This window comes from Fusarium coffeatum (genome assembly GCF_003316985.1).
Source record: "Fusarium coffeatum strain FIESC_28 chromosome Unknown BRIP53273_contig_93, whole genome shotgun sequence".
Taxonomy (NCBI): Eukaryota; Fungi; Ascomycota; class Sordariomycetes; order Hypocreales; family Nectriaceae; genus Fusarium; species Fusarium coffeatum.
Window position 1 is genome coordinate 26787 of NW_022157888.1, and position 24135 is coordinate 50921.

Genomic DNA, 24135 nt, shown 5'->3' on the forward strand with positions numbered 1-24135 from the left:
CCCCCAACCTCTCGCCTGTATCCTTCCCCTTCCTCGCTTGATCCGATCCACTATGTCCGTCAATCAATCAATCAATCCATCACTTAAAAGCCCGAGCCCCTGTCGGCCAATTAATCTTCGGCTCAACGCCACGGCCGAGAGCTGGCGGCTGGGGCGTCCGTGTCACTCAAGAGGCGCAAAAGAATCATTCGAGTGAGCCTCATTATTCGACAAGATCATGCATAGACTCTTGTGACGAGGCTGTGTCGGTTACTCTTAAGCGCCATTGATGACTCCTTCAAATTGTTTCTTGAAGAAATTTGAGATGGACTGGGAGTTCATCAACTCTCCGCTCCACTCATATCCGATCCATGAGTGGGTTGTAGGGCTGAAGTCTTGGAGATATTGAGCTGGCAGTCCCCGTACTCAATGTAAAACATTGCATTCCTAATAGAAGACCATGAGATTAAAGAAGCAGAGAATAGCACGGATTTATGGAGGGGGGAAAATGGTCGTCACCTACGGATATAAACGTGGTGTTTTAGAGTGTCTCAACACCACCAACCTAATCAAGTTTCACGTTCCTGAAAATCGCATCAATAATTAGCTCTTAGTGAACTGTCGAACAAATCATTCTAGCCTCTTTCAAAAAGGGCTCAACTATGTTCAGACTTTTAGAATTCAGCCTCTTCCGTTCTCGTATCCCAAGCAAACTTATGATTCTGTACTTACTAACGACCCATATATGCAGGATCCTGACCACTTTTTTACCTCCAGTATGGTACGAGCTTGTCCCTGTGCGATATATTTTACCGCAAACAAATGTGCAGCTAAGGCGAGGCGAACTAGGTATTTAGACATTGGCCCTCGTACAAACTGCATCAGAGGGTCAGTCAAGAAAGACCCTTTTGATATGCAAGACACTTGCAATGCATGGGATATCCTTGGATCTTCGTTACCAAGACGGCAATCAATTACTCGACTCGGTCTATGTCTTAGCTTTTACTTGTTTTCTCAGCTCTCAGGCTAAGCTAGGCTGTCTAAGAGATGAAATGCACCCATATCCGTGGTCACTCCTGATGTTTGCAGCAAGCCAAGAACGACATACCAACGACTGGATATATCTTGATTGGTTCGCCGCACAATAATTACCAAGTGCCATCGCATACGGAATGCCTGAATATGGTTCCTGGCTAGCTACATCCTTACTACAAGCCTGACGGATAACAAGTTGAGTTGCCATCACACTGCTCTTTACACGAAGTCACATCAAGCACGATAGTCTCGATGCTTTCTTGTAAAAGATAGTCACAGCATGTTGAGTGACACTATCCTCGATCAATGCAGCCAACCGGGCATTCTGAGGCCCCTTAGTGTCACCTACAAACAACCTCGTATAGGACTTGATTCCCGGTGGCTTGTAACATGCATATCTCCTTACACTCAAGCCGGCCGTTTCACATTTCCTTGCGTTTTGCAAGTCTTTGGTTTCCAAAAGAAAGGTTTGTAACTGGCAAACTTGAACTGTGGCTAAATATAGAAGGCGACTGTTTGGTGACGACGAAGGTGGTTCAACTGTGTACGTAGTGAAAACCAATACCAGACCGATACAAGGCATTTGTGTTGTCTGAGACATATGATCCCTGTGTTTCACATCACTTGCCTAGTTCACCAATCGTCCATTCTGAATCAGAGTCACGGGTATCTACATGTTCGAGTTCGAGATCAAAATCGAAGAATTGATGGAGAGGATATGAACGTTTAAATATAATATGAACCAACTCCTAACTTCCTTTCCGCGCATCCAGTCGCTTCCCACGCCTCAGTAAACCCCAACCAATCCATCTTAACTCCAAGTAAAGGTAAATCAATCATCCCAAACGCATTATAAATACTAGAAAGACTCCGATCAAGACCGCCGACCATCCGACACAAGAGCCGGGGGTGGCTCATCAGGATACCCAGGCGGACTATTACCAGCTTCAAGGTCTCTCAATTCCAATGGATCCTGCGTTTCCTTCTTGCCATCATACGGTGGTGGTGCCTGTCCCAGTTCATTCAGTCCTTCTTGGGACCTGGTACCATGCCATGGCGTTCGTCGATTTGATGTTCTGCCACCACGAAGTCCTCCCGATGCTGGTGCTTGAGGGCCTGAGCCAGGCCATTGGTTTCCACGGCGGCGACGACGACGTCTGACTTGGATGACGGTCGCGGCCAAACCGAGGACTAGAACGACGAATAAGGGGATGAGAGCCCAAGCAAAGGGCTCTGAACCAAAGGTGAATCCGCCGTTGTTGTTGTTGTCATCGTTGGTATCTCCTGTTGCCATCACGACTATTGCAGAGTGATGATCAAGTAGATTTTAGTTATGAGTTGATAGTCGATGTAAGTGGCGATAAGATTTTGAAGTTATCGTGGACCTGGATGCTTGTAGGAGACTCTGAAGTATGTCGATGTGTAAAAGTGACTTCCTAACAATCCAGATATGATGACTGAATCAGTTTGTGAAACGTCGGGGATCAAAGACTATTATAGCAATGACTTGCAGAGTTGTGAGGTCAGAGACTTTGATAGGGTGGCGTCATCAAGCAACCACCGGCAAAGAAGGGAAGGGCAACCCTTTGTATTTGTGCTCCCTTGACCTCGCTATCATACTAGCTTTTTTGCCTTCGGTACGCGTGCCTCACCCCAGAAGCAGGCTGGCAGGCCGCGTAGCCGATCACTCCGTGGAAGGTGACTTCATCATGGTGGCTTGGTTAACTTAGATCTAGACATTTGGTAGGTTGGATACTACCGTTTCTTCTGTGGAGACGGGATAAAATGCCCGTCGCCTGCTTTACCAACGGTCTATTAATCAGACACAGCCCAGTTTTTGTCAAGCGAATTGATCTTGCCAAGAGATTCAGCTCGGGTGATTATCAATTGTACTGTAGATCGAACCTTGACAGATGCCTCGGGGTTTTCCACGGACTAGATGGAGGCTATGCAGCGGAATTTACAGAGAACACGCTTGAATACGCAGTAATCAGGCCACTAGAATTAGTGGATTCTAGATTGGTCAACACATGTATTCCCTATTAACGACCAGGAACGTTCCCGCTGACTGTATTGTAATCAATTCTTCATTAAACAGTGGCTTTGGTGAGGCGCAAGAAGCTGCAAGATGAATAAACCATTATTTGGAATGGATCTCCTAAGCGCATGTCACTAACAGCAAAAGTGGGCCGTGCGTCATGCAAGGCTCCCTTCTAAACTCCACTAGATTTTCTGGGGAGCTTGATCCATAACCTGACTTAAACTTCATCATAACTGAGCATATCCCACGGGGCCTTACACAGCCAAGATGCCTCGCGCAATTAGAGGTATGCCCTATAACAAGCGCTTCTAGTCGTTTTTGTCCACTAACTCATCCACTACAGGTGTTCTCATCGAATGCGATCCTTCCATCAAGTCCATCATCGTGAGCATCGATAGCGCCAATCATGACTACATTATCGAAGACCTCGACGACGAGCGCGTAGTTGTCAAAGAGAACATGGTCTCCATGCTCAAAGCGAAGCTCGAAGACGTGCGTAGATTCCACAACAAACCACTCAAGCGCGCATCCATTGCGCCTGCATTTATATATACCTTGTTAAACTAACAAAACATAGCGACTCAAAGAGAACCTGCCTCCCGAGGAGGAATCCGGCTCCGAATAAGATCCCAATCCACTCGATCGACTCAGTCCTCATTTTAATACATACTACTATACTTAATCTGATAGCACTCTACGTATAACGTTCGAATAAACTACAACTTCTCGTATCGAGGCTTGGTCTTCTTCAACCCGCTCGTCAATCCCACCGCAAAGTCCCTGCCCTGCACAGCCGCCGCGTTCCACACCTTCGTATACCGCAAACCCTCATCGACACTGTGATCTCTGCTATAGTTGAGCAGCTCCTTCGTTCCCTGGACTGCCACGGGACTCTTGTCGGCAAGCGTTGCCGCCAGCGCCACTGCGGCCTGTACAGCCGCCTGCTTGTCCTGGTGGACTTGGCTCACAAAGCCCATCGACAACGCCTCCTGCGCAGTAAAATCTCGCGCTGTGAGACAAACGTCCTTGACCCACGATGTCGAGCCAACAATCTTGGGTAGTCGAGAGAGCGTGCCGATGTCGGCGGCCATACCGATATCAACTTCCTTAACGGCGAATCGCACGGTGGAAGCACAGATGCGGATATCAGCACAGCAGGCAATGTCGATAGCAAGACCAATAGAAATACCATGAAGAACACAAATGACAGCTGTAAATGTTCAAACCCCATATAAGCATTTATTCTTTGATAAACCGCACAAGTGACACTTACGTTTCTCACACTTCTCCATAGCACCAATGGAGTTCTGGAACTCTTCAATGTGATTTCTCAACACCTTAGCCTTCTTGGCCACATCGCCCGCAGCGTCAGAGAGGATCCCATCTCCAGATGCAGCTTGTACATCAAGGCCTGCCGTAAATGCGCGATCGCCCGCGCCGCTGACTACAACAGCGCGTACGTCTGAATCTTCGCTGAGTTGCTCAAATACGTGCCCAAACTCGAGCCAGACTTCTTGCGAAAAGGCGTTGAGCTTCTTGGGACGGTTGATCTCGACATGGGCGACGAAGGGTCCTGGCGAGCTGACAAGCATGTGCTTGTAAGAAGCGTATGCGGGAAGAGGCGTAGCGGTAGACATTTTGGATCGGCGAAATTAAATTGACTTGAGAAGGAACAACACTGATGCGAAAGTACAGTTATAAGAGTCTCAAGGGGATCTAAGCATTGAGACAGCTATACGGGAACTGAAGCTTGGCTGCAACGTAACCATGTCAATTGGTAGGCTAGAGATGGAGATGCCGAGGCTCATGTCAACTCTAACCACGGCTAAGATCAGCTCACGTGTACTATTAATCAACAACCTTCCAGAACACAAGTTAGTTCAGTGGCGATTCAACTCCATATCTTCTATGGCACCAGTTCATGATCAAGTTTAATGAAAGTCTATTGAATATGTGTTTTCGCACCGAACTCTTTTAACTGAAATGACAAAGGCGATAATCGCCCAGATAGCATTATAATCATTTCCGGGTCGTCTGCCCTTCCAAGGCTTGACGCCAATGCTCCTGTTGAAAAAATACGAACCGACATGCCCGGCGCAGCTAATCAAGCGCTCGTCACCAACATCTTATTGTGTTTATCATGAACCCAACAGGGAGGCCTATATCATAGCTTTGGCGGCAATCCCCACACTAATAAAGCAAAGAAAGAAACGGCGACTATGCCATTTAGAGAAGAAGGGTTCCGAAGAGGGTGAAGAGAGTAGCGGCACCGGTGACATACAGAGCACCGTAGCCCATGGTGGCAGCACCGCTGTCATCGTCTTCCTCGTTTGAGGCGGAGGAGCCGTCAGACTTGGATGTGGAAGAGCCAATAGCAACACTGGCGGTGGCAGTACCGCTGTCGGTATCGAAGTGAGAGCCCTTTCCGTTAATACCAGGACCCTTACCAGCACCGTCCTTCATGTACTTCTCAGCCTGAGAAGGCATCTCGGGGAGGTAGCTGGGGTCGACCTGCCAGACAGACTCAGACTTGGGACACTCAACGCCGTGAGAAGCCTTAAGAGCACCGCCAGTGCCAGTGGGCATGGGGTACTTGGACAAGGCCTCCTTGAAGAGATCGAACTCCTTCATGGTGTCGACCTTGTCACCCTTAATCTTGACGATACCGTAGTCGTTGTCCTCGAGGGAGTACTCGTACATAAGACCACCGGAGTAGACAGAGGACATGTCGGAGTCCATCATAGGCTTAATCTCCTCGAACTTGCGGGGGCGGCTCTCGATGCAACCAAACTCAGACAGGCTGGCAGAAGTTAGAAATAGAAAACGACAAGTGTATGAGTTTAACTTACAAGATAGGGATACCGTAGTCGGTGAAGTTCTTGACCTTGACGTCCCAGCCGGAAGTCTGGAAGTTGCTGTTGCACCAAGAGTAATCGTTGAAGGCGAAGAAGTCGGATCGAACCTCGTCAGAACCACAGTTCATGTAGTGAGCAGTCTGCATGCGGTTGGAGGCAACATCGGCAGCGGAGTAACCGACGGGGATCTTGCGAAGCTTGCGGGCCTTGATGTAGTTTCGCATGTCACGGGTAATGGCCTTGACGTAGGGAGCTGACTTATCAGTGTCCTTCTCGTCGTTCATGACCTCGTTACCGGAGAAGAAAGCGAGTGTGTTGTCGTACTTGGCGAACATCTCGACGGTGGCCAAGACACTCTGGATGTAGGCGGCGTTGTACGAAGGGCCGGGGGTGGCACGGTTGATGGAGTACTTGGGGTTGTTGACATCGAGAACAAGGTAGATGCCAGCGTCGTCGAGTGCCTTCATGCACTCATCGTGATCGGCCTTGTTGTCGACGGCGTAAACGCGAATAACGTTGACGCCGAGCTCCTTGAAGTACTTGATATCACGCTTGCAGATCTTGGGATCGGCCAGAGGATCCTCATTAGCGGAAGCACCACCAGGCTGGTAGTCGATACCTCGGAGGTAAAAGCGCTCGTCACCAGCCCAGAAAGCTACTACGGGTTAATATCCAAAGTCTTTTGTATATGGAATAATCAGAAACACTGACCATTGCCGGAAGCAGTGACGGTGGGAAGAGCTGCACGCTTGCTAGGAGGCTCCTTGAGAGTGGGAGTAGCAGAGGCGACAGCCGCCAGGGCGGAGATGAGAGCAACAGACTTCATTGTGAATTGGTTGACTAGTGCAGTTGTCGAGATTATTTGATTTCAAGAATTGTCGTAGAAAAGAGGATAGAGTCGAAAATCGGAAATCAGAAGCGTTGTAAATGAGAGTATCTGGTGAGTGGTTGAATTACAGTCAAACTAGAGAAAACCAACAGCGAGGGAGTTGGGTTTGGGGAGGAACGAAAGAAGAAGGACCGGAACAATAACGACAGAAGGCGTCAACCGGTTGAATTGGAGGAGAAAGAATTAAGTAAATCAATGGAGGGAGGAAAGAGAGAGAGAAAGAGGGAAGGGAAGGCGAGTTTGAAGTAAAGGCTGGAATGGGGTTTTAAAAAAGAGCCATCGGATGGGATGGGGGGGTACGAAGATACAATCTGGATTGGATCCGAACAACCACTTCACCTGGAAAGGCACTGAAGAAGCACAACGTGAGTGGTAGTATCAAGGGATGGATGAAGATTATTGGATCCCTGGACTGAACTGGACTGGGTTTCTTGTTCCAAAACTCGGCATTATCTTGCTCTGTCAAGTTGAAGGGAGGGGGGTGTCGCGATAATTTTAGGTCTCTTGTATGTGTCTATCTGTGTCTCTTTACGGGACGGATACGATACGTCCTATTCCAAGCATTGGCTGATCTCCATTTTCCCCGGAACATTTACGAGCAGCAAGTAAGAAGAGAGAAAGGCGCCTGTCCAAGCACATCCAAGGTGCACTAACAGTACGTGGACAGTGGATTCCTTGAGTTTTTTCTTCCTTGAATTGACTTCCATACAAATCCCAGAGGGAGCCATGGATTGGGGATTAATGGTGGGGCACATCTGGTCCATTAATTTCAGTCTCCACATAATCAGTCTAGCACACTCAATCTCAACGCCAAGCAGGAGCCATGATGATCGGTTGACGACCAGACAGACACAGAAGTTGGAGCACAAAGTGTATTGTTGCACTTATTATCCCGCATCTTGTGATACTATCTTGTCAGATGAAACGAGCAACTTGAATCGAGTTGACGTTTGGATAATGAGCTGCCATGCAGACAGACCACTGTGCAATGTTGATCCTCATGTAGTGTCGTACTTGAAGCGGGAGCCAGGTACAGGCACACACACACACGACTCACTCAATGCTAAGATAGACTCGGCCTATCACAGATGGCACGTAAATTGGTGGTGTGGTTTGCTGATGCGTCCCTTCTTCCACAACCCAACCTCTTGTTGTAGATAAACAAGGCGATTGTTGGTGCAGTTGGCATTGAAGAGCATGTTGTAGTCTAGACTAGACTACAAGAAAATGTTACTATAACGAGCTCAGTCCCTCGAAAACAGCAACCATCGTGCCGCCTCATCCAGATACCTAAACTATGTTTGTCATGTTCTCGCTAGTGTTGCCCGTGGTGCCATAGCCGTGGCCGTAGCATTCGTATACACACAGCATCTCACGTGTGTATCAACACAACAAACCCATTCATGGTACAGTAATCCAAGAGTCCAAGACTGCCCAGCCACAAACAAACTCAATCCTTCTATTTCCATGACAGGTTTAACGCCAGTGATGCATCAAAACATGCTTCTCCAACTGGCTGTTTGGTTCTCCAACCTCGAATTCACTCAATGCTAAAAGTGAAGTGGCCCACTAAAATCGAGAGTCGTCGTAATGCTTTTTCGCGGCATACTGCAGGCCAAGCCGGTACTGTCCTCCAGCTGTGAAGCACACGCCCCTTGCCCATGCCACAGCTTAGCTTCGCACCCCTTTTTTCGGCTGTGTCAAGCGCCATCTGATCAGCGATTGGCGCCTCGCTGAAACTCGTCTGTGGCCGCTGGGTCTCCTCATAAGTCAAGTAGGTACGTATTACACAAACGGCTTTGATCATGATATCCATGACTGGCTGGGGGTTTGGCATTGAATGTCTTTGATTGCTTGAAAGGTGGAGATTTCAGTCTACAAATACCCAGCTGCAGTTGCCAGTTACAAACACCAAGTATCCGTACGAAAATAACGCTTCATTTATTTCGGTACCATCGAGGTGTCAGAAGAATTGACCCCGGCGAGCATAAGAGACGAAATAACCTAGTCATCTTAGGCCAGCTTAGACTGGCTCTTAGACTGCTTTATTTCGGTATCCTAATCTTTAGAGGACAATTCTTCTGACATCCACCTGGGTGCTTCGATCTTCAGGGGCCTGCAAGTTTGGTTGGATGACCGGTTTGCCACTCCCGAGCCGCTAGACTTCACCTCAGTGGATCCTCGCCTTCGATGCTTCTTCCAACTTTTGACGCAGTTCGATATGATGCCTTGAACTGGAATAGCTCAACAAGAATTTGTCTATCTAACCAGATACGATGAGAGCTCACTTCCTCATCGGGCCTGTCAAGAAATGAATTCCTTTTTTTAGAGAATGAAAGTCTTCCGTTCCAACCGGTCTCTACCGCAATGGTATCCCACTACTGTATCTCCTCCTTAGTGAAGCAGTCGGCCTTTCTCGCATCGCATGAGCTTGGACAGTGGAGGATCAAGCCAGATGACGATGGACAAGCGCTTGGCATGGATTCCGCTTGATGATTTGATACTGAATAAATGGATACCCCAAGACTCCAAACCCAACTGGGACTGCCGGTCAAATTTCAATCGTCACGTCGATCGCCATATCATCCTTCATCCATCATCCCTCACAGCATAGCCTTGCCCTCAGTCCTCAGTTCAGCCTTTACATTCTCGCCAAAAACGCCAATGTTGCTCACCTGACCAGCTGTATAACTTTATAATTTCACTCCGAGATCTGGGCGTTAAACAAGAATGAAGGCCCTGGTGAAACACTGCTGTCTCTCATCTCATGCTTCCCAAAACGCCCAGTGTAGTGGCCCTCTTTTCATCTCAAGAAAGTGACTGGGGTTCTATCACGTCCCCTGTCCGTCTAATGCACCACTTGACGGGTCGGTACTCTATCTCAAAGCCAAGCTTTTCTTGGCTTTCTAAACCTGTTCAAGGAGCAATAGGAGGTTTCAAGTGACAATTTGACTAGGAGCCTCCAGTAAGTTAATCTCAGTCGTATGGGCAGAACGACCTGATCACTGTTGAGATTTCGTCATGATCTGTCCGGTGCTCACTTCTAGAACACAAGGGAGGCTTCGACCAATCTTCTGTTGCATAGACAGGTGTCTTTACTTCTCTAACTCTTTTCCTGTATCCAATCTTCCACGCTACGCTGTGTTAACTTGCATACAAAGCACCCTTGATCGCGGTTTCATACATCCATTTCGTTGAACAGTGGTGTTAAATCAAATCAAATCGCACTTTCTATTTGCATGTCATAAATCGTTAAGAAATCTTAAAGACCTCCTCAACCCCTTGCCAGCTTCCCTTTGCACGTTCCTCCCAGTAACTGTCTTTTCCTGTCTTCAGTTTCCACACCTCCTCGCCCTCTGGGGCGTTCTCGGCCTTGACGAACCATCGTGGCCTGTATGTTTCACCACGTTCTTCCAGTTCTCGACGTCGGACACGCTGCGCTTCCTCAAGCTTTTGTTTCAAGTCCTCGGCGTCGTCGATTGCACCTTGCTCGTATGCGCGCTGGTCAGGTCGCAGGCGGCAGTCTGTAGGTGGCAGCTTGCCCTTCTCGATCTCGGTAACCTCATTCAAGGTCGCAGCAAAAGTGGTAAAGCCGAAAGTGTTGGCAGCGTTGTCCACCAGGGATCCAACTCGCCAAATCTCCTGGCCGCCCCCTACTCCGGTTGTCTTCAAGCTGTTTGTCCATGTGCCTACCAAGCCACTTCCTGTATTGGCTCCTTCAGGGTTGAAGATCTCGACACCGACATCTTCAGTGCGTCCACCCCACATACCCTTACTCTTAAACTCAACCGCAGCCTTGTGGCCAGTGCTATCGTTGACAACATGCATTGTGCCCACAGGTTCCACATACTTTTCGCCCATTACTACATTACGCAGGAACATGGTAGCAATGTTCCACGAGTATCGCTCCTCGGAGCCATTGGACAGTCGTAGCACAATTCTCACACGGCCATCCGTAGTGATCTCGGCACTTTTGCCCCAGAACTTCTGACCAGGCGCAGGTGATTGAGAGAACGACCAGTTGGCCGAGTCGGCCTGCATTGCCAAAAGAAGAGGCCGGTGCTGGACCTTCTCGACCAAGAGCCTGAAGCCTCCCGGTACCTCTTTCTCGCTTCGTACAAGCTCAAAAGTCTCGCCAAGTAGAGGAGTAAACGGTTTGCGAATGGCGCGCTCCCTGGCTCGTCCACTACTAAACTGTGACACCGCGAAGGCAGCCACGAAGAGAAGTCTGTCAGTGGGCGAAGATTGCTTTGCCGCTTGGTTTAGCAGCTGCGCATACTCCAGCTGTTCGGCCACCTTCTGACACATTGACGAGGGTTCGTTCGAAGTGACAGGCATACTGATTGTGCTAAAATCTTTGCCAACGTTTTTCCGGAAGAACGCGATCAGACTTGGCGCCGCTGCCGCTGCAGGCGGTATGGTCGCTCTTCTCGCCACAGCTTGCTCGATGGGTAGGGGTGAGAGGGTCTTGGGTTTTACTGGGAACAAATGAGACGCATCGTCAGGATTGGCAGCGTCAGGCTCTCCTATGGATGACACGGAAGAGTTGTCTCGGAAAGAATCTTCCTCTGCCTCTTCATCTTCTCCCTGTTCTGAGCGTGAAGCCTCGTCTTCACTGTCATCGATCTTGAGAACAGCTGAGTTGGCATCCTCCGCGTCAAAGAACTCATCGGCAGTTGATACCGTGTCTATACTCTTTCTTGACACGCCGCCCGCGGACAAAGGCACCGGTAACCGACGACGCTTACTGTTGTTGATAAGAGTTGTGAACTCAGAAACAACTGAGTCCAAATCTGTCAACAATGAGTGGCAATGATCTTGGAGCGTGTTCTCCTCTCGCAAAGTGCTCTTCGATTGTTTGCGCGAATGGTTTGGCGTGGTAGCTGAGATAGTCGTCGTGACACCGCCTGGTGCGGGCACTGCCATGGCTGTTGGCGCCCCCAATGTCGCAGGAGATATCGCAGGAGTGTTCGACTTTCGTCTCCAGAACGAGCGTCTCTGGTCTGGAGGGGGTGTAAAGTAGGTATCGTTATCGTCGACAGCACTGGTATTGCCACCAGGTGAAAGATACTGAGGGGTGGTTGCCGGCGGTGGCTTTGACTGAATCGTGACCTCGCGGGTCAAACGTCGAAGCGCGTCGCGAGTTCCTACTACGCGACTGACCAGAGATTCCACCTGCTCCCATTCTCTGTCTTCTTGTGGGGAAGATTGGTGAATGGGCTGCAATTGACGTGTGTTGAGTTTAAGTTCGTTCTTCTTGGGGAGATCCAGACTTTCCAATCCTCTCGCAATGCGACTGGCCTTTTCTAGCGCATGCGCCCAATCCTGAAATTCTTTGTCGTTTGGAGCTCTCAGATGCCACACCTCGGCGCCTGAGTCGATGCTGATTTCCCGTCTTCGTTCGTCTGCAGCAACAGCAGCTAAGCTCAGAGGGATAGCGCCCCGAAGAGCAGATGACTTGGGGTTGTAATAGTACGACAAAGTGCAGGTAGAATAATCGAGAGAAAAGAATCGACGCGCATACCCTTGTCCCTTCTTGCGTCGTCTCTTGTGCAAAACACCTGTGTGGTAATTGCTCGAACTACCCTCACTCCGACCAGATACTGAAGGCGCAGCGTTTCCTGCTGCGTCATGACTGTGAAGGCTGTCTAAGGAAGCAGATGTAACCCCATCACCTTTAGGGCTGCTATGGCGTCCAAGGCTTGTTTGGCTCACTCCGGCCTTCGGTGCCTGGAGATTGGGTAAGTGTGATGAAGTCTGAGGTGGTGCTCCGGTGGGATATGTCATAACCACAAAGGTCGCGGTCTTGGAGGTTTGCTTCGAGAAGGTGTTGTCGAACACAAGGCCATACATCCCACTCTGATCTTGCTTGACATCATATGTACCGATTGAAACCTTGTCCGCTTCGCATTTGCCTATCCATTTTATCGGGATGAAACCTTTGCTCTTCAAAAGTTCTTGTGCATTTGTATCTCTCTTTGAAAAACGGCTTGCTTTGCCATCCGAGGTGCCGCCGGGTTCTTCGGATCCATTGTTCAGATCCTCAGTTGTTGAAGAGGCAAGAGTAGTGGCACCGCTGCCGGGATGTTTCACAAGGCCGAAATTGCTATTTCTACGTTAGTACTGAGCTTGACCGCTGTGCTTGCATGGAGCCTCGAAGGGGGAGGTATTGAAAGCGAATGCGTACATGGACTTTTTATGAGGCTGCACACTCCACGATAGCGTGTTCTCTTCGTCGACTTTCACCCAGCGAACGATGTACGACTGGTAAGCATTAGTTGAATGTCCAGACCAATTTATATCCGCTGCCTGTTATGGCATCCGTTATGCGAAGAAGGGCTGTTGACATGCCTTGCTGTGAACCTCAAGCTGTTCAATACCCGCCATTGTGTATGATTTCGAACACCGTGTCTCTGGATAGCTGAAGTGTTTCGCGTGGGAGACTTGTTAAACTAATCACTCGGGAGAGCGATCGGAGATATCGTGAATCAATTCGGCGATGGGTTTTCGTTCTTTAGCAATTGACCATAACCGTATCTCTTGCTACTGGGTTTGGGGTTTTTCGGAGCTTCGGAAACTGCGGCAGGATTGCGAGACGGCTCGTACTGTTGATAAAGACAAGTTTCGAGAGTTGATGTGGGATTTTGTGTGTGCAGGGGGTGGCTGACAGCTCCTCCTTGATGGACGTCTGACTCTACTCGCAGGTGTAGAAGCCAAGAGTTCCGCCTCGAATCCAAGAGGAGCTCAGGAGTATCCGTCCGTATACGTGCGCTATACGTGGACAGCTCGAGCACGAGGCAGCTACCTAAGGACCAAGCTAGTGTTTGTGTAGTCGTGGTGCTGGGTTCTGTATTGGGCCTGACAGGGGTCCTGGTCCCTGGTGGAGGGGTAGTTGACGGTAAAGCGAAGTCTGCCTTATTGCTGACGTTGGAAACGCGTGTGGTTTACAGCCACCACCGCCACTTGTAGCCACAAACCCAGTCCTTTTTTGGCTGATTCGGTGATGTACGCGAAACTATTGCGAGGATGTTATCGGTTTCAAGTGGTCGATTTGAAGGTTGAGTGGTTGGGAGAACCACAAGGATAGGCGGAGGCTGGGTAATAAAGACCCTGGCAAAAGGGTGATGGAGGTGGCTGGAGGTGGGAATAATTAACGAGCCTCTTTGCAGTGGAGGACGAGACGATCAAATATCGGTGGGAGGAATGCTGTAAGAGGTGGAATTCAACTAAGGTGAATACGAAAACTATTAAAGCCTATTCTCAAATTCTTGACAATCTTTGAAGCTTTATGAGAGTACACAAGGTTACTGCGGCACGATATGACGTTGCTTCCCACTTAAAGTGATGTAACCTTCAACGGTTTGAGAAGATAGCATCATTTATACTCCATACTTGCCTAGAGAGATTCCAATGGGTTTCGTTTCTCGAGTTTCCTTGCGGTATACACAGCATAGCACCAGAGATGCGGGTAGGCAGATGTTGATGGGTGATCTCACGTTATTATCTATTGTTTCAGGACCTGAATTCACCACGACAACTCAGGTCGTCCGACGAACATAAATAGAGCTTCCCAGGCCTGCTAGCTCCTAACATATTACCCCATGTACTGTTCTCATTCCATACGTTGCCGACGAACCCGGTTTCGGCGAGTTTGATGTGGACTTCAAATTCAGCAGGAGGGAGATATGAAGTATGTGGCTCGATTGACCTACCCTGTGGTTGATATTGGATTTACCAAATGTTCGCAGACTGTCTCTCTTCTATGTTGTTCTACCACCAGTTATGCAAATGTCGATAGCTGTGGTGCAAAACCTGTATAAACTATTATTACTTCCATGTTATCCGTACACAGACTGCACTCAGGCTGGGTCTGCAACGTCTGCAACTGTTCAACGTTCAGTTCATATTCGAGGACACTGACAATCGTTTTGCAACACAAGCAGTATTTCAATCTGCCTCGAAAAGTGAACATTAGGCACTTCCTTACAGTCCCTATTCTATCAATTGACAACCAAGAGCCATTGCTACCAAAGAACGCAATCGCGCACTATGCACTATATGGATCTGCGACTCCCGCTGTTACCCTTGAGCCTTGCTTCCATGAGATTGTGATAACGAGCGTCGGTCTTCACCTAAACCCTGTCTCACCCACGCGACCTGCCCCTGACGCCGTCGTCAAAATTTAAGCAGCTAAGGCCGCTCGTATGCTTTCAACTGGTGGATGTACTAGGCGAGTCCTTGTCTAGAACAAGTTGGGATAGCCAGACGGAACTTGACTTTACCTTAAGTGACCAGTGGATCTACTGTAAGCGGACAGCCCAGCGAGATAAAACTCCACTGTGGCTTTAGGGGACGAAGAATCCCATTCTAACTTAGTAGTACTAAAGGTCCAGGCCAGGGGCTTTTTTCCCTTGGGAGTTGGTACGGAAAATACTTTTGACTGATTTTTAGTAAATGCCTTTTTCTTTTCAAAAAAAAAAAAAACCTTTTTTTTTATATATTTGAATGTGTTGACTTGAAAAGGCGACCGACGGAGGACATTCTCATCTCACTTTTTTTCTCCCCGATTGACTGCGCGGTATTGGATTGGTGTCTGCTCCCAGTCTCCATGCCAAAAACGCAGTGTCAGGGCCTAAAGAAACCCGTGCTTCTTCCCGCACCCGCACCCGCTCTGACCTGAATCGCACGGCGCAACGAGTGCACCTCCTTCATCAACTTCTGTCCTCCATTTCCTCCTTCTTTTCAGACCCATCCGCATTGCACGATCTTGAATCGCATCATAGCGCATCGTATAGTATCGCATTGCTTTGCATTCAGTTCCGTTTCACTGTATCTTCTTCGTCTCTCTTTCACATGCATTATCACCAATAATTGCTTTTCCCGTTCATTACATCAATCTCGACAACTTGCTTCTTCCCGTTTGACGATCACCTCCGTTCCGGTCACCAGTCTCCGTACAGACGTATTCCAGTTTCCGATCGCCAACCCTGTTACGAACGACTCGAGACGGGTACACTGCAAGACGGCCGCGTTAATATTGCGTTAATTGTGAAGGTTACCAAAAAAAACCACCTCCATCTGTTCGCGCACCTGCCAATGTCGAGCATCATGAGCAAGCGCCAACAGGCACGGAATGAAAAGGCCCTTCAAGACCTTGTGCAGAATGTTCCGGGCAATAATATATGTGCAGACTGCCATGCGCGTAACCCAGGTACGCACGCCCCAGACATGGAATCTGCCTCATCATGAGGCTGTCATGTAGAATGGATAGGATTTGCTAACCTTGTTTGTTATTTAGCATGGGCATCATGGAGTGTAAGCAACCGCACCGCGTGCGAATCCAATTCCGACTAACATCTTGATTAGCTCGGCGTTTTCCTATGCATGAGATGTGCTGCAATTCACCGAAAGCTAGGCACTCATATCTCCAAAGTCAAGTCTCTTAGTATGGACAGCTGGACCAACGAGCAAGTCGATGTGAGCAACAAGAACAACCGGGGAATCGTTCCCGAGAGAGTACTCAGCTTACAAAATCTACAGAACATGAGGAAGGTTGGAAATGTCACATCGAATAACATATACAATCCCGAACATAGCAAGCCACCCGTTCCTGTTGACGTTGACGAAGCCGATTCCGCGATGGAACGATTTATTCGACAGAAGTATATGAACAATACAGTTAATGGAACCGGGAAGTCCAAATCTCCGCATATTGGCGAAGGAACGCCTCCGCCGTTGCCGCCCAAGAACTCTACCAAATTCGGATTCCGATCCGCCTCGTCCATCTTCCCCTTGTCCTCCAAGTCGAAGAAGGACGCCAAAACAATAGCAGCTGCCCAAGTCAGTCGTAACGAGTCTCCAAGGCCGCCAAACAAGCCATCCAAAGTTTTTGGCGCAACACTGGATCTCGATCAGCCAGATGAATTGGACCAAAAGATGGCTCGGCTACAAGATATGGGTTTCCTGGACGCCAAGAGGAATGCATTGGTATTGAAAGGCGTCAATGGCAATATTGAAAGGGCGATCGAGACTCTTGTGCGACTGGGCGAGGGAAACGGCCGTCTCTCTCCTTTGCCTACACCTTCATCGCGGGAACAAACTCTGCGTACATCAAGGTCTCTGACACCTCTTACACCGAGTTCTGGCGGGCTGGGACTCGGCGCAGGCCTCAGTGTTCCCTCTCGTTCAGCTACGGACCGGCCGACTACTCCGTCGAGTGCTTCCACAAACCCATTTGATAACCTAGGCCCAGCCCCACCGCAGACAGCTCAATCAACAGGAACACTTCAGAACCGGAACCCATATGGCCAGACAAACCCATTTGGAATGCCGGCACCTCAGGAGCAACAGTCAACCGATGCTTTCAGCCAGGCATTTCAAAACATGTCACTCTCTCCACAACAACCTCTGTTCCCTCATCATACCGGAGGACCGGCGCCGCAGCAGCAGCCGACAGGATACCAACAAGTAGCTCCTTCAGCACCCACAACCCCTGGTGGTTTCTCGAGCTTGGGATTCAGTAATAACATGACATATCCCCAGCCAATTCAGGCACAGTCAACAGGCTACAACCCTTTCTTCGCGAACCAGAACACTACAGCTCAGCAGCAACCGCAACACTCGACCAACCCATTCCCTCAAGTCAACACAAACCAGGCACCTGCAGGATACAACCCGTTCACCCGATCTCCAACTCGGATAGCATCCCCTAGTCTTGGTCAAATCCCAGAGCAAACCCAGAGCTCTTTCCAGAACCCATCTTCGTATCAGAGCTCTGCAGTATACCAGAGTCCGGCGCCCTTGAACCCTCCAGAAACCACGACCAACCCGTTTTTTACCAATACTGGCCAGTCCGTAGCACAAACAGGCCAGCAAGTATTCGGCCAGCAGCCTCCCATGCAGCAGATGCAGAGCCAGCCTCAAGCGAGCCATAACCCATTTGCTCAACAACAGGCTGGACAGCAGTTCTACGGACAGCAGCAAATGCCATACATGCCACAACAGCAACAGCAGCAGCAGCAGTTTTACCAGCCTCAAAGACCAGACAAAGCCTCGATCATGGCTCTCTTTAACAACTATCCCCAGACGACTGCCCAGCAGCCAACTTTGGAGTCGACACAGCCTTCGTATCAGACAGCGCATGCCACCCAACCACAACAGCCAACCATACCAGAGAACCAAGCTATGCAAACACCCATGGCTCCTGTACAGCATAACCATAATAATGTCGCTTCTCCTATGTCATCTGGCACGAATCCGTTTATGAACAACGCATCCGTTGTCAACACTATTGCGAGCCCGAATGCCACAACCGCTTCGGATCCATTTGCTGCACGCAGCAGGGAGAGTATGAACCTTGGTATGGATCTTGCATGGACAAATGGCCGGCACAGCCCAGATGCATTTGCGAGCCTCAGCGCACGACACGGTTAATAGGTTGTATTGAAGTACAAGTTGCATTGGAGTACAAAGATGTCTAGGATAATACATATATGACATGGAAGATGTGGGAACACTGTATGATAGTATTTTAATGCCGCTTTTTGTCAGTTGCTTTGACGAACCTAGTACAAGTTGCACCAGACTATCAGATTCTTGTGTAATTGGACACGAGAACTTTGTATGTATTGGCCTACCCGGCCTGATTGAGTATAGAAGGCTATAGGTTTGACAATAATGATACAGCCAAAGACGGCGTAATTTATGTAGTAGATAATGAATGGTAGACAAGCTCGCTCCCCAACGGAGTGAAGTTGCGGAGATACTCTTCCGATCAAATACGGTCAGGGTGCCAGATGGTTCACTATAGCACGGTAGGCAGAGGCTAGTCTTTCTGCAACCATTGAACCTAAACAAGTCACATAGTTCCTTGGGGATAAAACCATCATTTCTCTTGGGTGTTATCAGTTCTGGTTGTTGTGGCTTGTTCTGAGTAACGAGGCACTATGATGCTCACATGACTGATCTCGCGAGGCTAGTAGACACAGAATGCGACGGTGCAAAGGCCAAGTTCGAAATGAGTATTTGGGTTGTTGATCATCTATCTCTGGCTGCATTTTTGCTGCAGCCAGGATGGGTATTTTGACGATGGCTCGGTCCGGATGCATTCCCGAATAGAACCAAAACGCGGGGTTGGGCATGGCACCACCATGTCGGGAACATAGCGTATCCACCAATCAACTTACATGACGCGGGTTGTTAGCCCAGAGATAGACAAACACATGAGTTGGTTTAGGCTGTGATGGATTATGTTGACTTGGCCGAGGATGCCGCCTTTATTATACGTATTGCATTACCTGATGCTCCGAGGGGGAAGGATCATGAAGATTGCATAGAAAATAGTAATTGGATCCAGTTATCAATCATGAAAATATTGATCATGTGATTGATCACTGTGGAGGTCGCCCCAGATAATTGTAGAGCTCTAACACTCAGACACTGTAGAAACTTCTGTATCATGCAAATCCGGAGGAACCCTTGAAATCCCCATCCACCAGACACAATGTATTGGAGCACTGTGGCACAGCGTAGCGGCAGGAAGAGCTGGATACAGTAATTGCTGTACAGTGACATCCACCCATCGAGGTGTTTCTTGTGCGTCAGGGTGTCAGAAGAATTGGGAAGCATCATCTTACAAAGACAAAGATGTGCGCAGAGAATTCTAGATTCTTCGTACTGGCTAGACTGGGTAGGTGGCTAACCCATTTGCGTGAGACAGTCTTGGAAACGTTGTGTGTAACGGTGATATGCAACCAGAAAACCCTGGACGTACATACGATAACTGAGCTAACGAGATATGTATGTAACCTACCCTGATAAGTCGGCGAGCAGCTATTCATGAATTACATTTTGTTTGGTCTTTGCATGATTATGCAGGCAGTCGGTTATCGTTACTCTGTTGCCAGCTGGCGATTAACATCCATTCATTTAACCAGTAGTTCTCACCATGTGCTGCGGAGGCGTTTGTTTTAGTGCGAAAACGTGCACTAGGTTTACAAGAATGCTTGGCTATCCAGGTAGGGTAAGCTAAGCAATGATTCATCCTGATCAGAGATGAGTTGAAATTCCGCCGAACGATAGTGATGCGAAAGTATAGAGCACGAATTACCAGATGCTCAGCAAGTTGGTGGCTAGATGACGATATCTCTTGGCTGTGATCAACAAACAACGACCAAGTATTTCTCTTTTTTGCTCGGCTGAACTCACATCAGCGTTTGCCAAGATAAGAAAGTCGCACTGTACTGCGTCTATCCATCCACTGGACAGTTACCCCGGCTGCCAGCGGCCAGTCTAAGTGCGTGTGGCAAGCGCTACCTCCACTGTGGTGCACAAAATTCCAGAGCCTCAGGTGAGGGGTCCACACACAACGCGCTGTTGCTCCTGCCCCGACTGCCCCGAGCGTCAGATTTCTGGGCTTCTGTCTTTCCCTCCTTAAGGCCTGACACACAGCACAGGCTCAATTCTTATTTATCCTCGCCCTCACCGCTGCCCAAACCTTTGCACCTTCACATTCTCCACGAGTTACCAAAAGCAATCAGCTACACGTCGCCGCACGTATCCACAGCTTGTTCTCCAACACTTTCGCCTCCAAACAAACAAAACAAATTCTTTTAAAGGGATTTCAACTCGCTCTTCTCTCGAGTCATCACAAATCAACGATCACTCAATCTCCGACGATCAATAACCTCGGCCTTTTCCAAAACCATCACCACTTTAGTCGATATCCAGGAAACATCATCAGCAATGGCGCCAATGAATAATCAGAATTTGAATTACAGTAGTAATTACGGCGAGGCCGCTGCCCAGAAGGTCAATGTCCTTGCCTCTTGCTACCTCGTCGACTCTGCCGCCAACCTCAAGGGCCTCCACTACTGCACTACCGGGGTTGCAGGTACGTTATCTCCAACAATCACTACATCTGCGCTGTGATGTTAACTCTATTTCAGGGGCCGAGTGGTATTCCTGAGGTCCCTTCCTCAGGATTACCCTCCCCTCCGACAAGTCCCCCCCTCGCCGCATTAACCTCGTCCAACGAGCTCGCCCTCTTGCCTAAGAACAAGAAGCGCGAGATCCCAGGCCGGCGCCTGGGCCGACGAGGGGGGGCAGCACTTTCGATCAGGGAAGAATGTGAGAGATTCTTTTGCGAGTCCATGAAGGCGACTTTCCACGGTGAGAGGAATTCGTCGATGGATGGCTCCGGCCTGTCGGGTGCTTATTTACCAACGCCGCCGTCCGATGACCGGCTTCCCGAACACTTCAAGCCTGTTTCCGATGACAAGCTATCTGCCTACGACATAACCGCTTGGCTGGAGATGTGGGACTATGCCGGCGGTGCGAGCTTCCGCGCCTTTGTTGCTGACGATGGAGAGGAGAAATCTCTCTTTGTCTTCTTCGATATTGAAGGCGTTCTCGGCCGAGACCTGAAAAAGGCGTACGTCCCCAATGCTTATTCCCAACTTGTTGCAAGCCACTAACATGATCTTCCAGTCTTATGGCCCTTATCGAACTGGCTGACGGTCCTCTGGACTGTGCCCACATTGTTACATGCATTGACAGACGTATCCCTGCGGACGACGCTCACTCTCTGTCAAAGAGCCTTCAGTGGGTTGGCTTCGACATGGTTACCCTCGATCACTGGGCTCATGATCTTGATGTTACGAGCAAGAAGTGGATGATGATGGGTATGGAGCTATAGGTACCAAGTTGCTTCTTTCTCTGTGGAGTTTGGGAGTGGATGTGTCCTTTGTCTCTCTTATGTCATTTTACGTTCGTTGGTGTTTTTCCAAAATTTAGTCTGGAGGCTCGCTCGGCGTTTCGCTTTGCTATTCTCGAAGGTCTGGTAGCACTGGGCGTTGAGTCGTAGAAAAGTTCAACACACCCAAGGCTTTTGGCGCATCTCCTTTTCTGTTGATGGATTTTCAAGGTGTTGGAGTGAATAGGTGTCTCTGTTATACTGAAACTCTTAAGGTCATGGCTGCATAAACCAGCTCATGCCTGCTAGTCGAAATTATACCAAAGCGATATTTATCAAATTCAAGAAGTTGTCTATACTTATTTTTTGTTCTATTTCGATTTGTCCTAAAAGCCTTCTTCAAATTGTCTCACCTTGAGACCCTTTTCTTGCAGGTAATCCTTTACCTGTTTCACTGTGTACTCGCCTCGGTGGAACATGCCAGCACCCAAAGCAGCATCCGTTGTAGTCTTTTGGAACACATCTTCGAAGTGAGCAGGGTTACCAGCTCCACTAGAGGCAATGACGGGGATCTTAACAGATCCCTTGACCTGGTTGATGAGCTCAAAGTCAAATCCACTGTTGGTGCCGTCCTTGTCAATGCAGTTCAGGAGAATCTCTCCAGTGCCCATTGCCTCGACAGCCTGCACAAGCTCGACCACATCCATGTCGCGAGTTTCACGACCACCCTTGATCGTACAGGCATACCAGCAGTACTCCTCACCCTTGGGACCGGGGAACTGTGTCTTGACGATGTTGTGTCGGGTAGCATCTGGCTTGGGAACGTAGACGCGCTTGGGATCAACGCTCACAACGACGGCCTGGTTACCATATGCGCGTGAGATCTGCTCAATGGCAGTGTTGCCAAAGAGCTTTCGACCAAGAGAGTAGTACTCCTCGGCAGCAAGGACAGCGTCAGATCCAATTGAGACCTTGTCAGCGCCGGACTTGAAGTACATGGTAGCAATCTCAAGTGCTGAAACCTTTGTGCCATCGGTGTCCACGGTATCACGAATACCACCGCCAATGGTCAGAGGCACAAAGACAGTACGGGATGTCTGACGAACAACCTCGAGCATGGGAAGATCAGCGACTGGGCAGTCCCGGAAAGATGTGATATTAAGGAAAGTGACCTCGTCTGCACCAGACTCGTAATATCGCTTAGCCATCTCGACGGGTTTGCCCAGGTTACGCACGTTGCGATCGTCACCCTTCTCGCGGACATCGTACTGGTCACCCTTTGTGACAACCAAATCACCTTGGTCATTTGTGCGTACGTCTAAGCATGCAATGACTCGTCGTGTGAGGCTGTCCTCGAACTTAACTGGTGCATTTGCGACAGCCTCGTCAACAACATCACCGAGTGTCTTCAGACCCTCCCCTGTCAAGAATGCACGAAGAGTCTTTAGACCGGCGGTACCGGACTTCTCTGGGTGGAATTGAGTTGCGTAGATGTTGCCCTTGGCGATGGCACCGACGAAAGTCTCGGTACCGTATGTGCCAGTCGCAACACTCCAACCTTGTGACTCAAGCTCCCCTTGCTTGTAAGGGCACTTGTAAGAGTGAACATAGTAATACTTTGAGTCCGGTTGGAGGTCGTACATGGCCTTGCCACCTGTGAAAGCGTTGTTCCAGCCAATGTGAGGTACTGATTTACTTGAGTCGTCGAACCGATCCAAAGTAGCTGGTACAACTCCGAGACCGGGGATGTCAGGATCCTCGACGGAACCTTGGAAGAGAGCTTGCAAGCCGACGCAAACACCGAAAAAGGGCTTTCCTTCAGCAATGTGCTTCTTGATAGGCTCCGAGTAACCAGCTTGAGAAAGCTGGGAAATACAATGGCCGAAGTGACCGACACCGGGGAGGATAAGTTTCTAGAATGCATCAGCCATGATGGACATAAGACAAAAGATAGTCTCGTCGAACCTCTGCCTTGGGAACGTCCTCGGGCGATCGAACCCATTCGACCTCATATCCACACTTTTCAATGGCGTTCACCAGGCTCCTGATGTTGCCGGCAACATAGTCTAACAGGTGCACAGTAGGCATTTTGTCCTGGAATAGATGGCACAGATGCAAAGAAGATGGAAGAATATAGGCTTTAGGTTCTTGTCTCCGAGGTGGGTAATGATTACGGGTTAAATGTGATATGAAAAGAGTACGGAGAAGCGTCGAATGACTCAAGAGAGTGGTGATTTGTAAATGTCAAGATATGACCAAGTCCAAAACCCAATAAGACTCATCAAATGTTGCAATCCGACCTGATAGCGATAGCGGGGCAGTAGTGAGCCACAGAAGCTGCCCCGCCTAATCCCTGCAACTCTGGACTTTTCCTTAGAAAGTGCCGCCCCTGACCGACTTCGAGGCCTACGAACGACCCCAATTGGTAAGTACCTTGGCCAAGCTTAAAGTTTCGCGACCAAACCTCTGTCGTTGTCAACGAACCGATTGTTGACTTTTCCAACTCTTTCACCATCAAGTCCCAGAATCGCCGTCGCGAAGCCGTTTTTATTTGTTGAACTGATACAGTATTGATTAATCTATCGCACATACTGTTCGCCGTTCTGTCACCGCTTTTGCACGACCTGGCGCATACCGTATAACC

At 49.1% G+C, this 24135-nt stretch overlaps 8 protein-coding genes across 8 annotated transcripts; 3 read left to right on the top strand and 5 right to left on the bottom strand.

Moving 5' to 3' along the window:
- Nucleotides 1-1888: 1888 nt before the first annotated feature.
- FIESC28_04468 (uncharacterized protein) lies at nt 1889-2308 on the bottom strand (the record flags this gene model as incomplete). Its single annotated transcript, XM_031158615.1, has 1 exon — nt 1889-2308. The coding sequence occupies one exon, from the start codon at nt 2306-2308 to the stop codon at nt 1889-1891; it is 420 nt and encodes a 139-aa protein (XP_031017323.1).
- Nucleotides 2309-3322: 1014 nt separating this feature from the next.
- FIESC28_04469 (uncharacterized protein) lies at nt 3323-3680 on the top strand (the record flags this gene model as incomplete). The annotated part of the gene is made up of 3 exons (XM_031158616.1): nt 3323-3341; nt 3399-3547; nt 3633-3680. 3 exons carry the CDS (start codon nt 3323-3325, stop codon nt 3678-3680), a joined length of 216 nt encoding a protein of 71 aa, XP_031017324.1.
- Nucleotides 3681-3771: 91 nt separating this feature from the next.
- Nucleotides 3772-4692, bottom strand: FIESC28_04470 (uncharacterized protein; the record flags this gene model as incomplete). The annotated part of the gene is made up of 2 exons (XM_031158617.1): nt 3772-4265; nt 4329-4692. 2 exons carry the CDS (start codon nt 4690-4692, stop codon nt 3772-3774), a joined length of 858 nt encoding a protein of 285 aa, XP_031017325.1.
- A 589-nt stretch (nt 4693-5281) lies between these two features.
- FIESC28_04471 (uncharacterized protein) lies at nt 5282-6736 on the bottom strand (the record flags this gene model as incomplete). Its single annotated transcript, XM_031158618.1, has 3 exons — nt 5282-5855; nt 5905-6568; nt 6622-6736. The coding sequence occupies 3 exons, from the start codon at nt 6734-6736 to the stop codon at nt 5282-5284; spliced, it is 1353 nt and encodes a 450-aa protein (XP_031017326.1).
- A 3315-nt stretch (nt 6737-10051) lies between these two features.
- Nucleotides 10052-13186, bottom strand: FIESC28_04472 (uncharacterized protein; the record flags this gene model as incomplete). The annotated part of the gene is made up of 3 exons (XM_031158619.1): nt 10052-12905; nt 12987-13063; nt 13163-13186. The coding sequence occupies 3 exons, from the start codon at nt 13184-13186 to the stop codon at nt 10052-10054; spliced, it is 2955 nt and encodes a 984-aa protein (XP_031017327.1).
- Nucleotides 13187-15907: 2721 nt separating this feature from the next.
- Nucleotides 15908-18232, top strand: FIESC28_04473 (uncharacterized protein; the record flags this gene model as incomplete). Its single annotated transcript, XM_031158620.1, has 3 exons — nt 15908-16010; nt 16098-16114; nt 16166-18232. The coding sequence occupies 3 exons, from the start codon at nt 15908-15910 to the stop codon at nt 18230-18232; spliced, it is 2187 nt and encodes a 728-aa protein (XP_031017328.1).
- Nucleotides 18233-20542: 2310 nt separating this feature from the next.
- Nucleotides 20543-21494, top strand: FIESC28_04474 (uncharacterized protein; the record flags this gene model as incomplete). The annotated part of the gene is made up of 4 exons (XM_031158621.1): nt 20543-20690; nt 20746-20755; nt 20802-21230; nt 21287-21494. 4 exons carry the CDS (start codon nt 20543-20545, stop codon nt 21492-21494), a joined length of 795 nt encoding a protein of 264 aa, XP_031017329.1.
- A 383-nt stretch (nt 21495-21877) lies between these two features.
- Nucleotides 21878-23579, bottom strand: FIESC28_04475 (uncharacterized protein; the record flags this gene model as incomplete). Its single annotated transcript, XM_031158622.1, has 2 exons — nt 21878-23404; nt 23457-23579. 2 exons carry the CDS (start codon nt 23577-23579, stop codon nt 21878-21880), a joined length of 1650 nt encoding a protein of 549 aa, XP_031017330.1.
- Between the last annotated feature and the right edge of the window lie 556 nt (nt 23580-24135).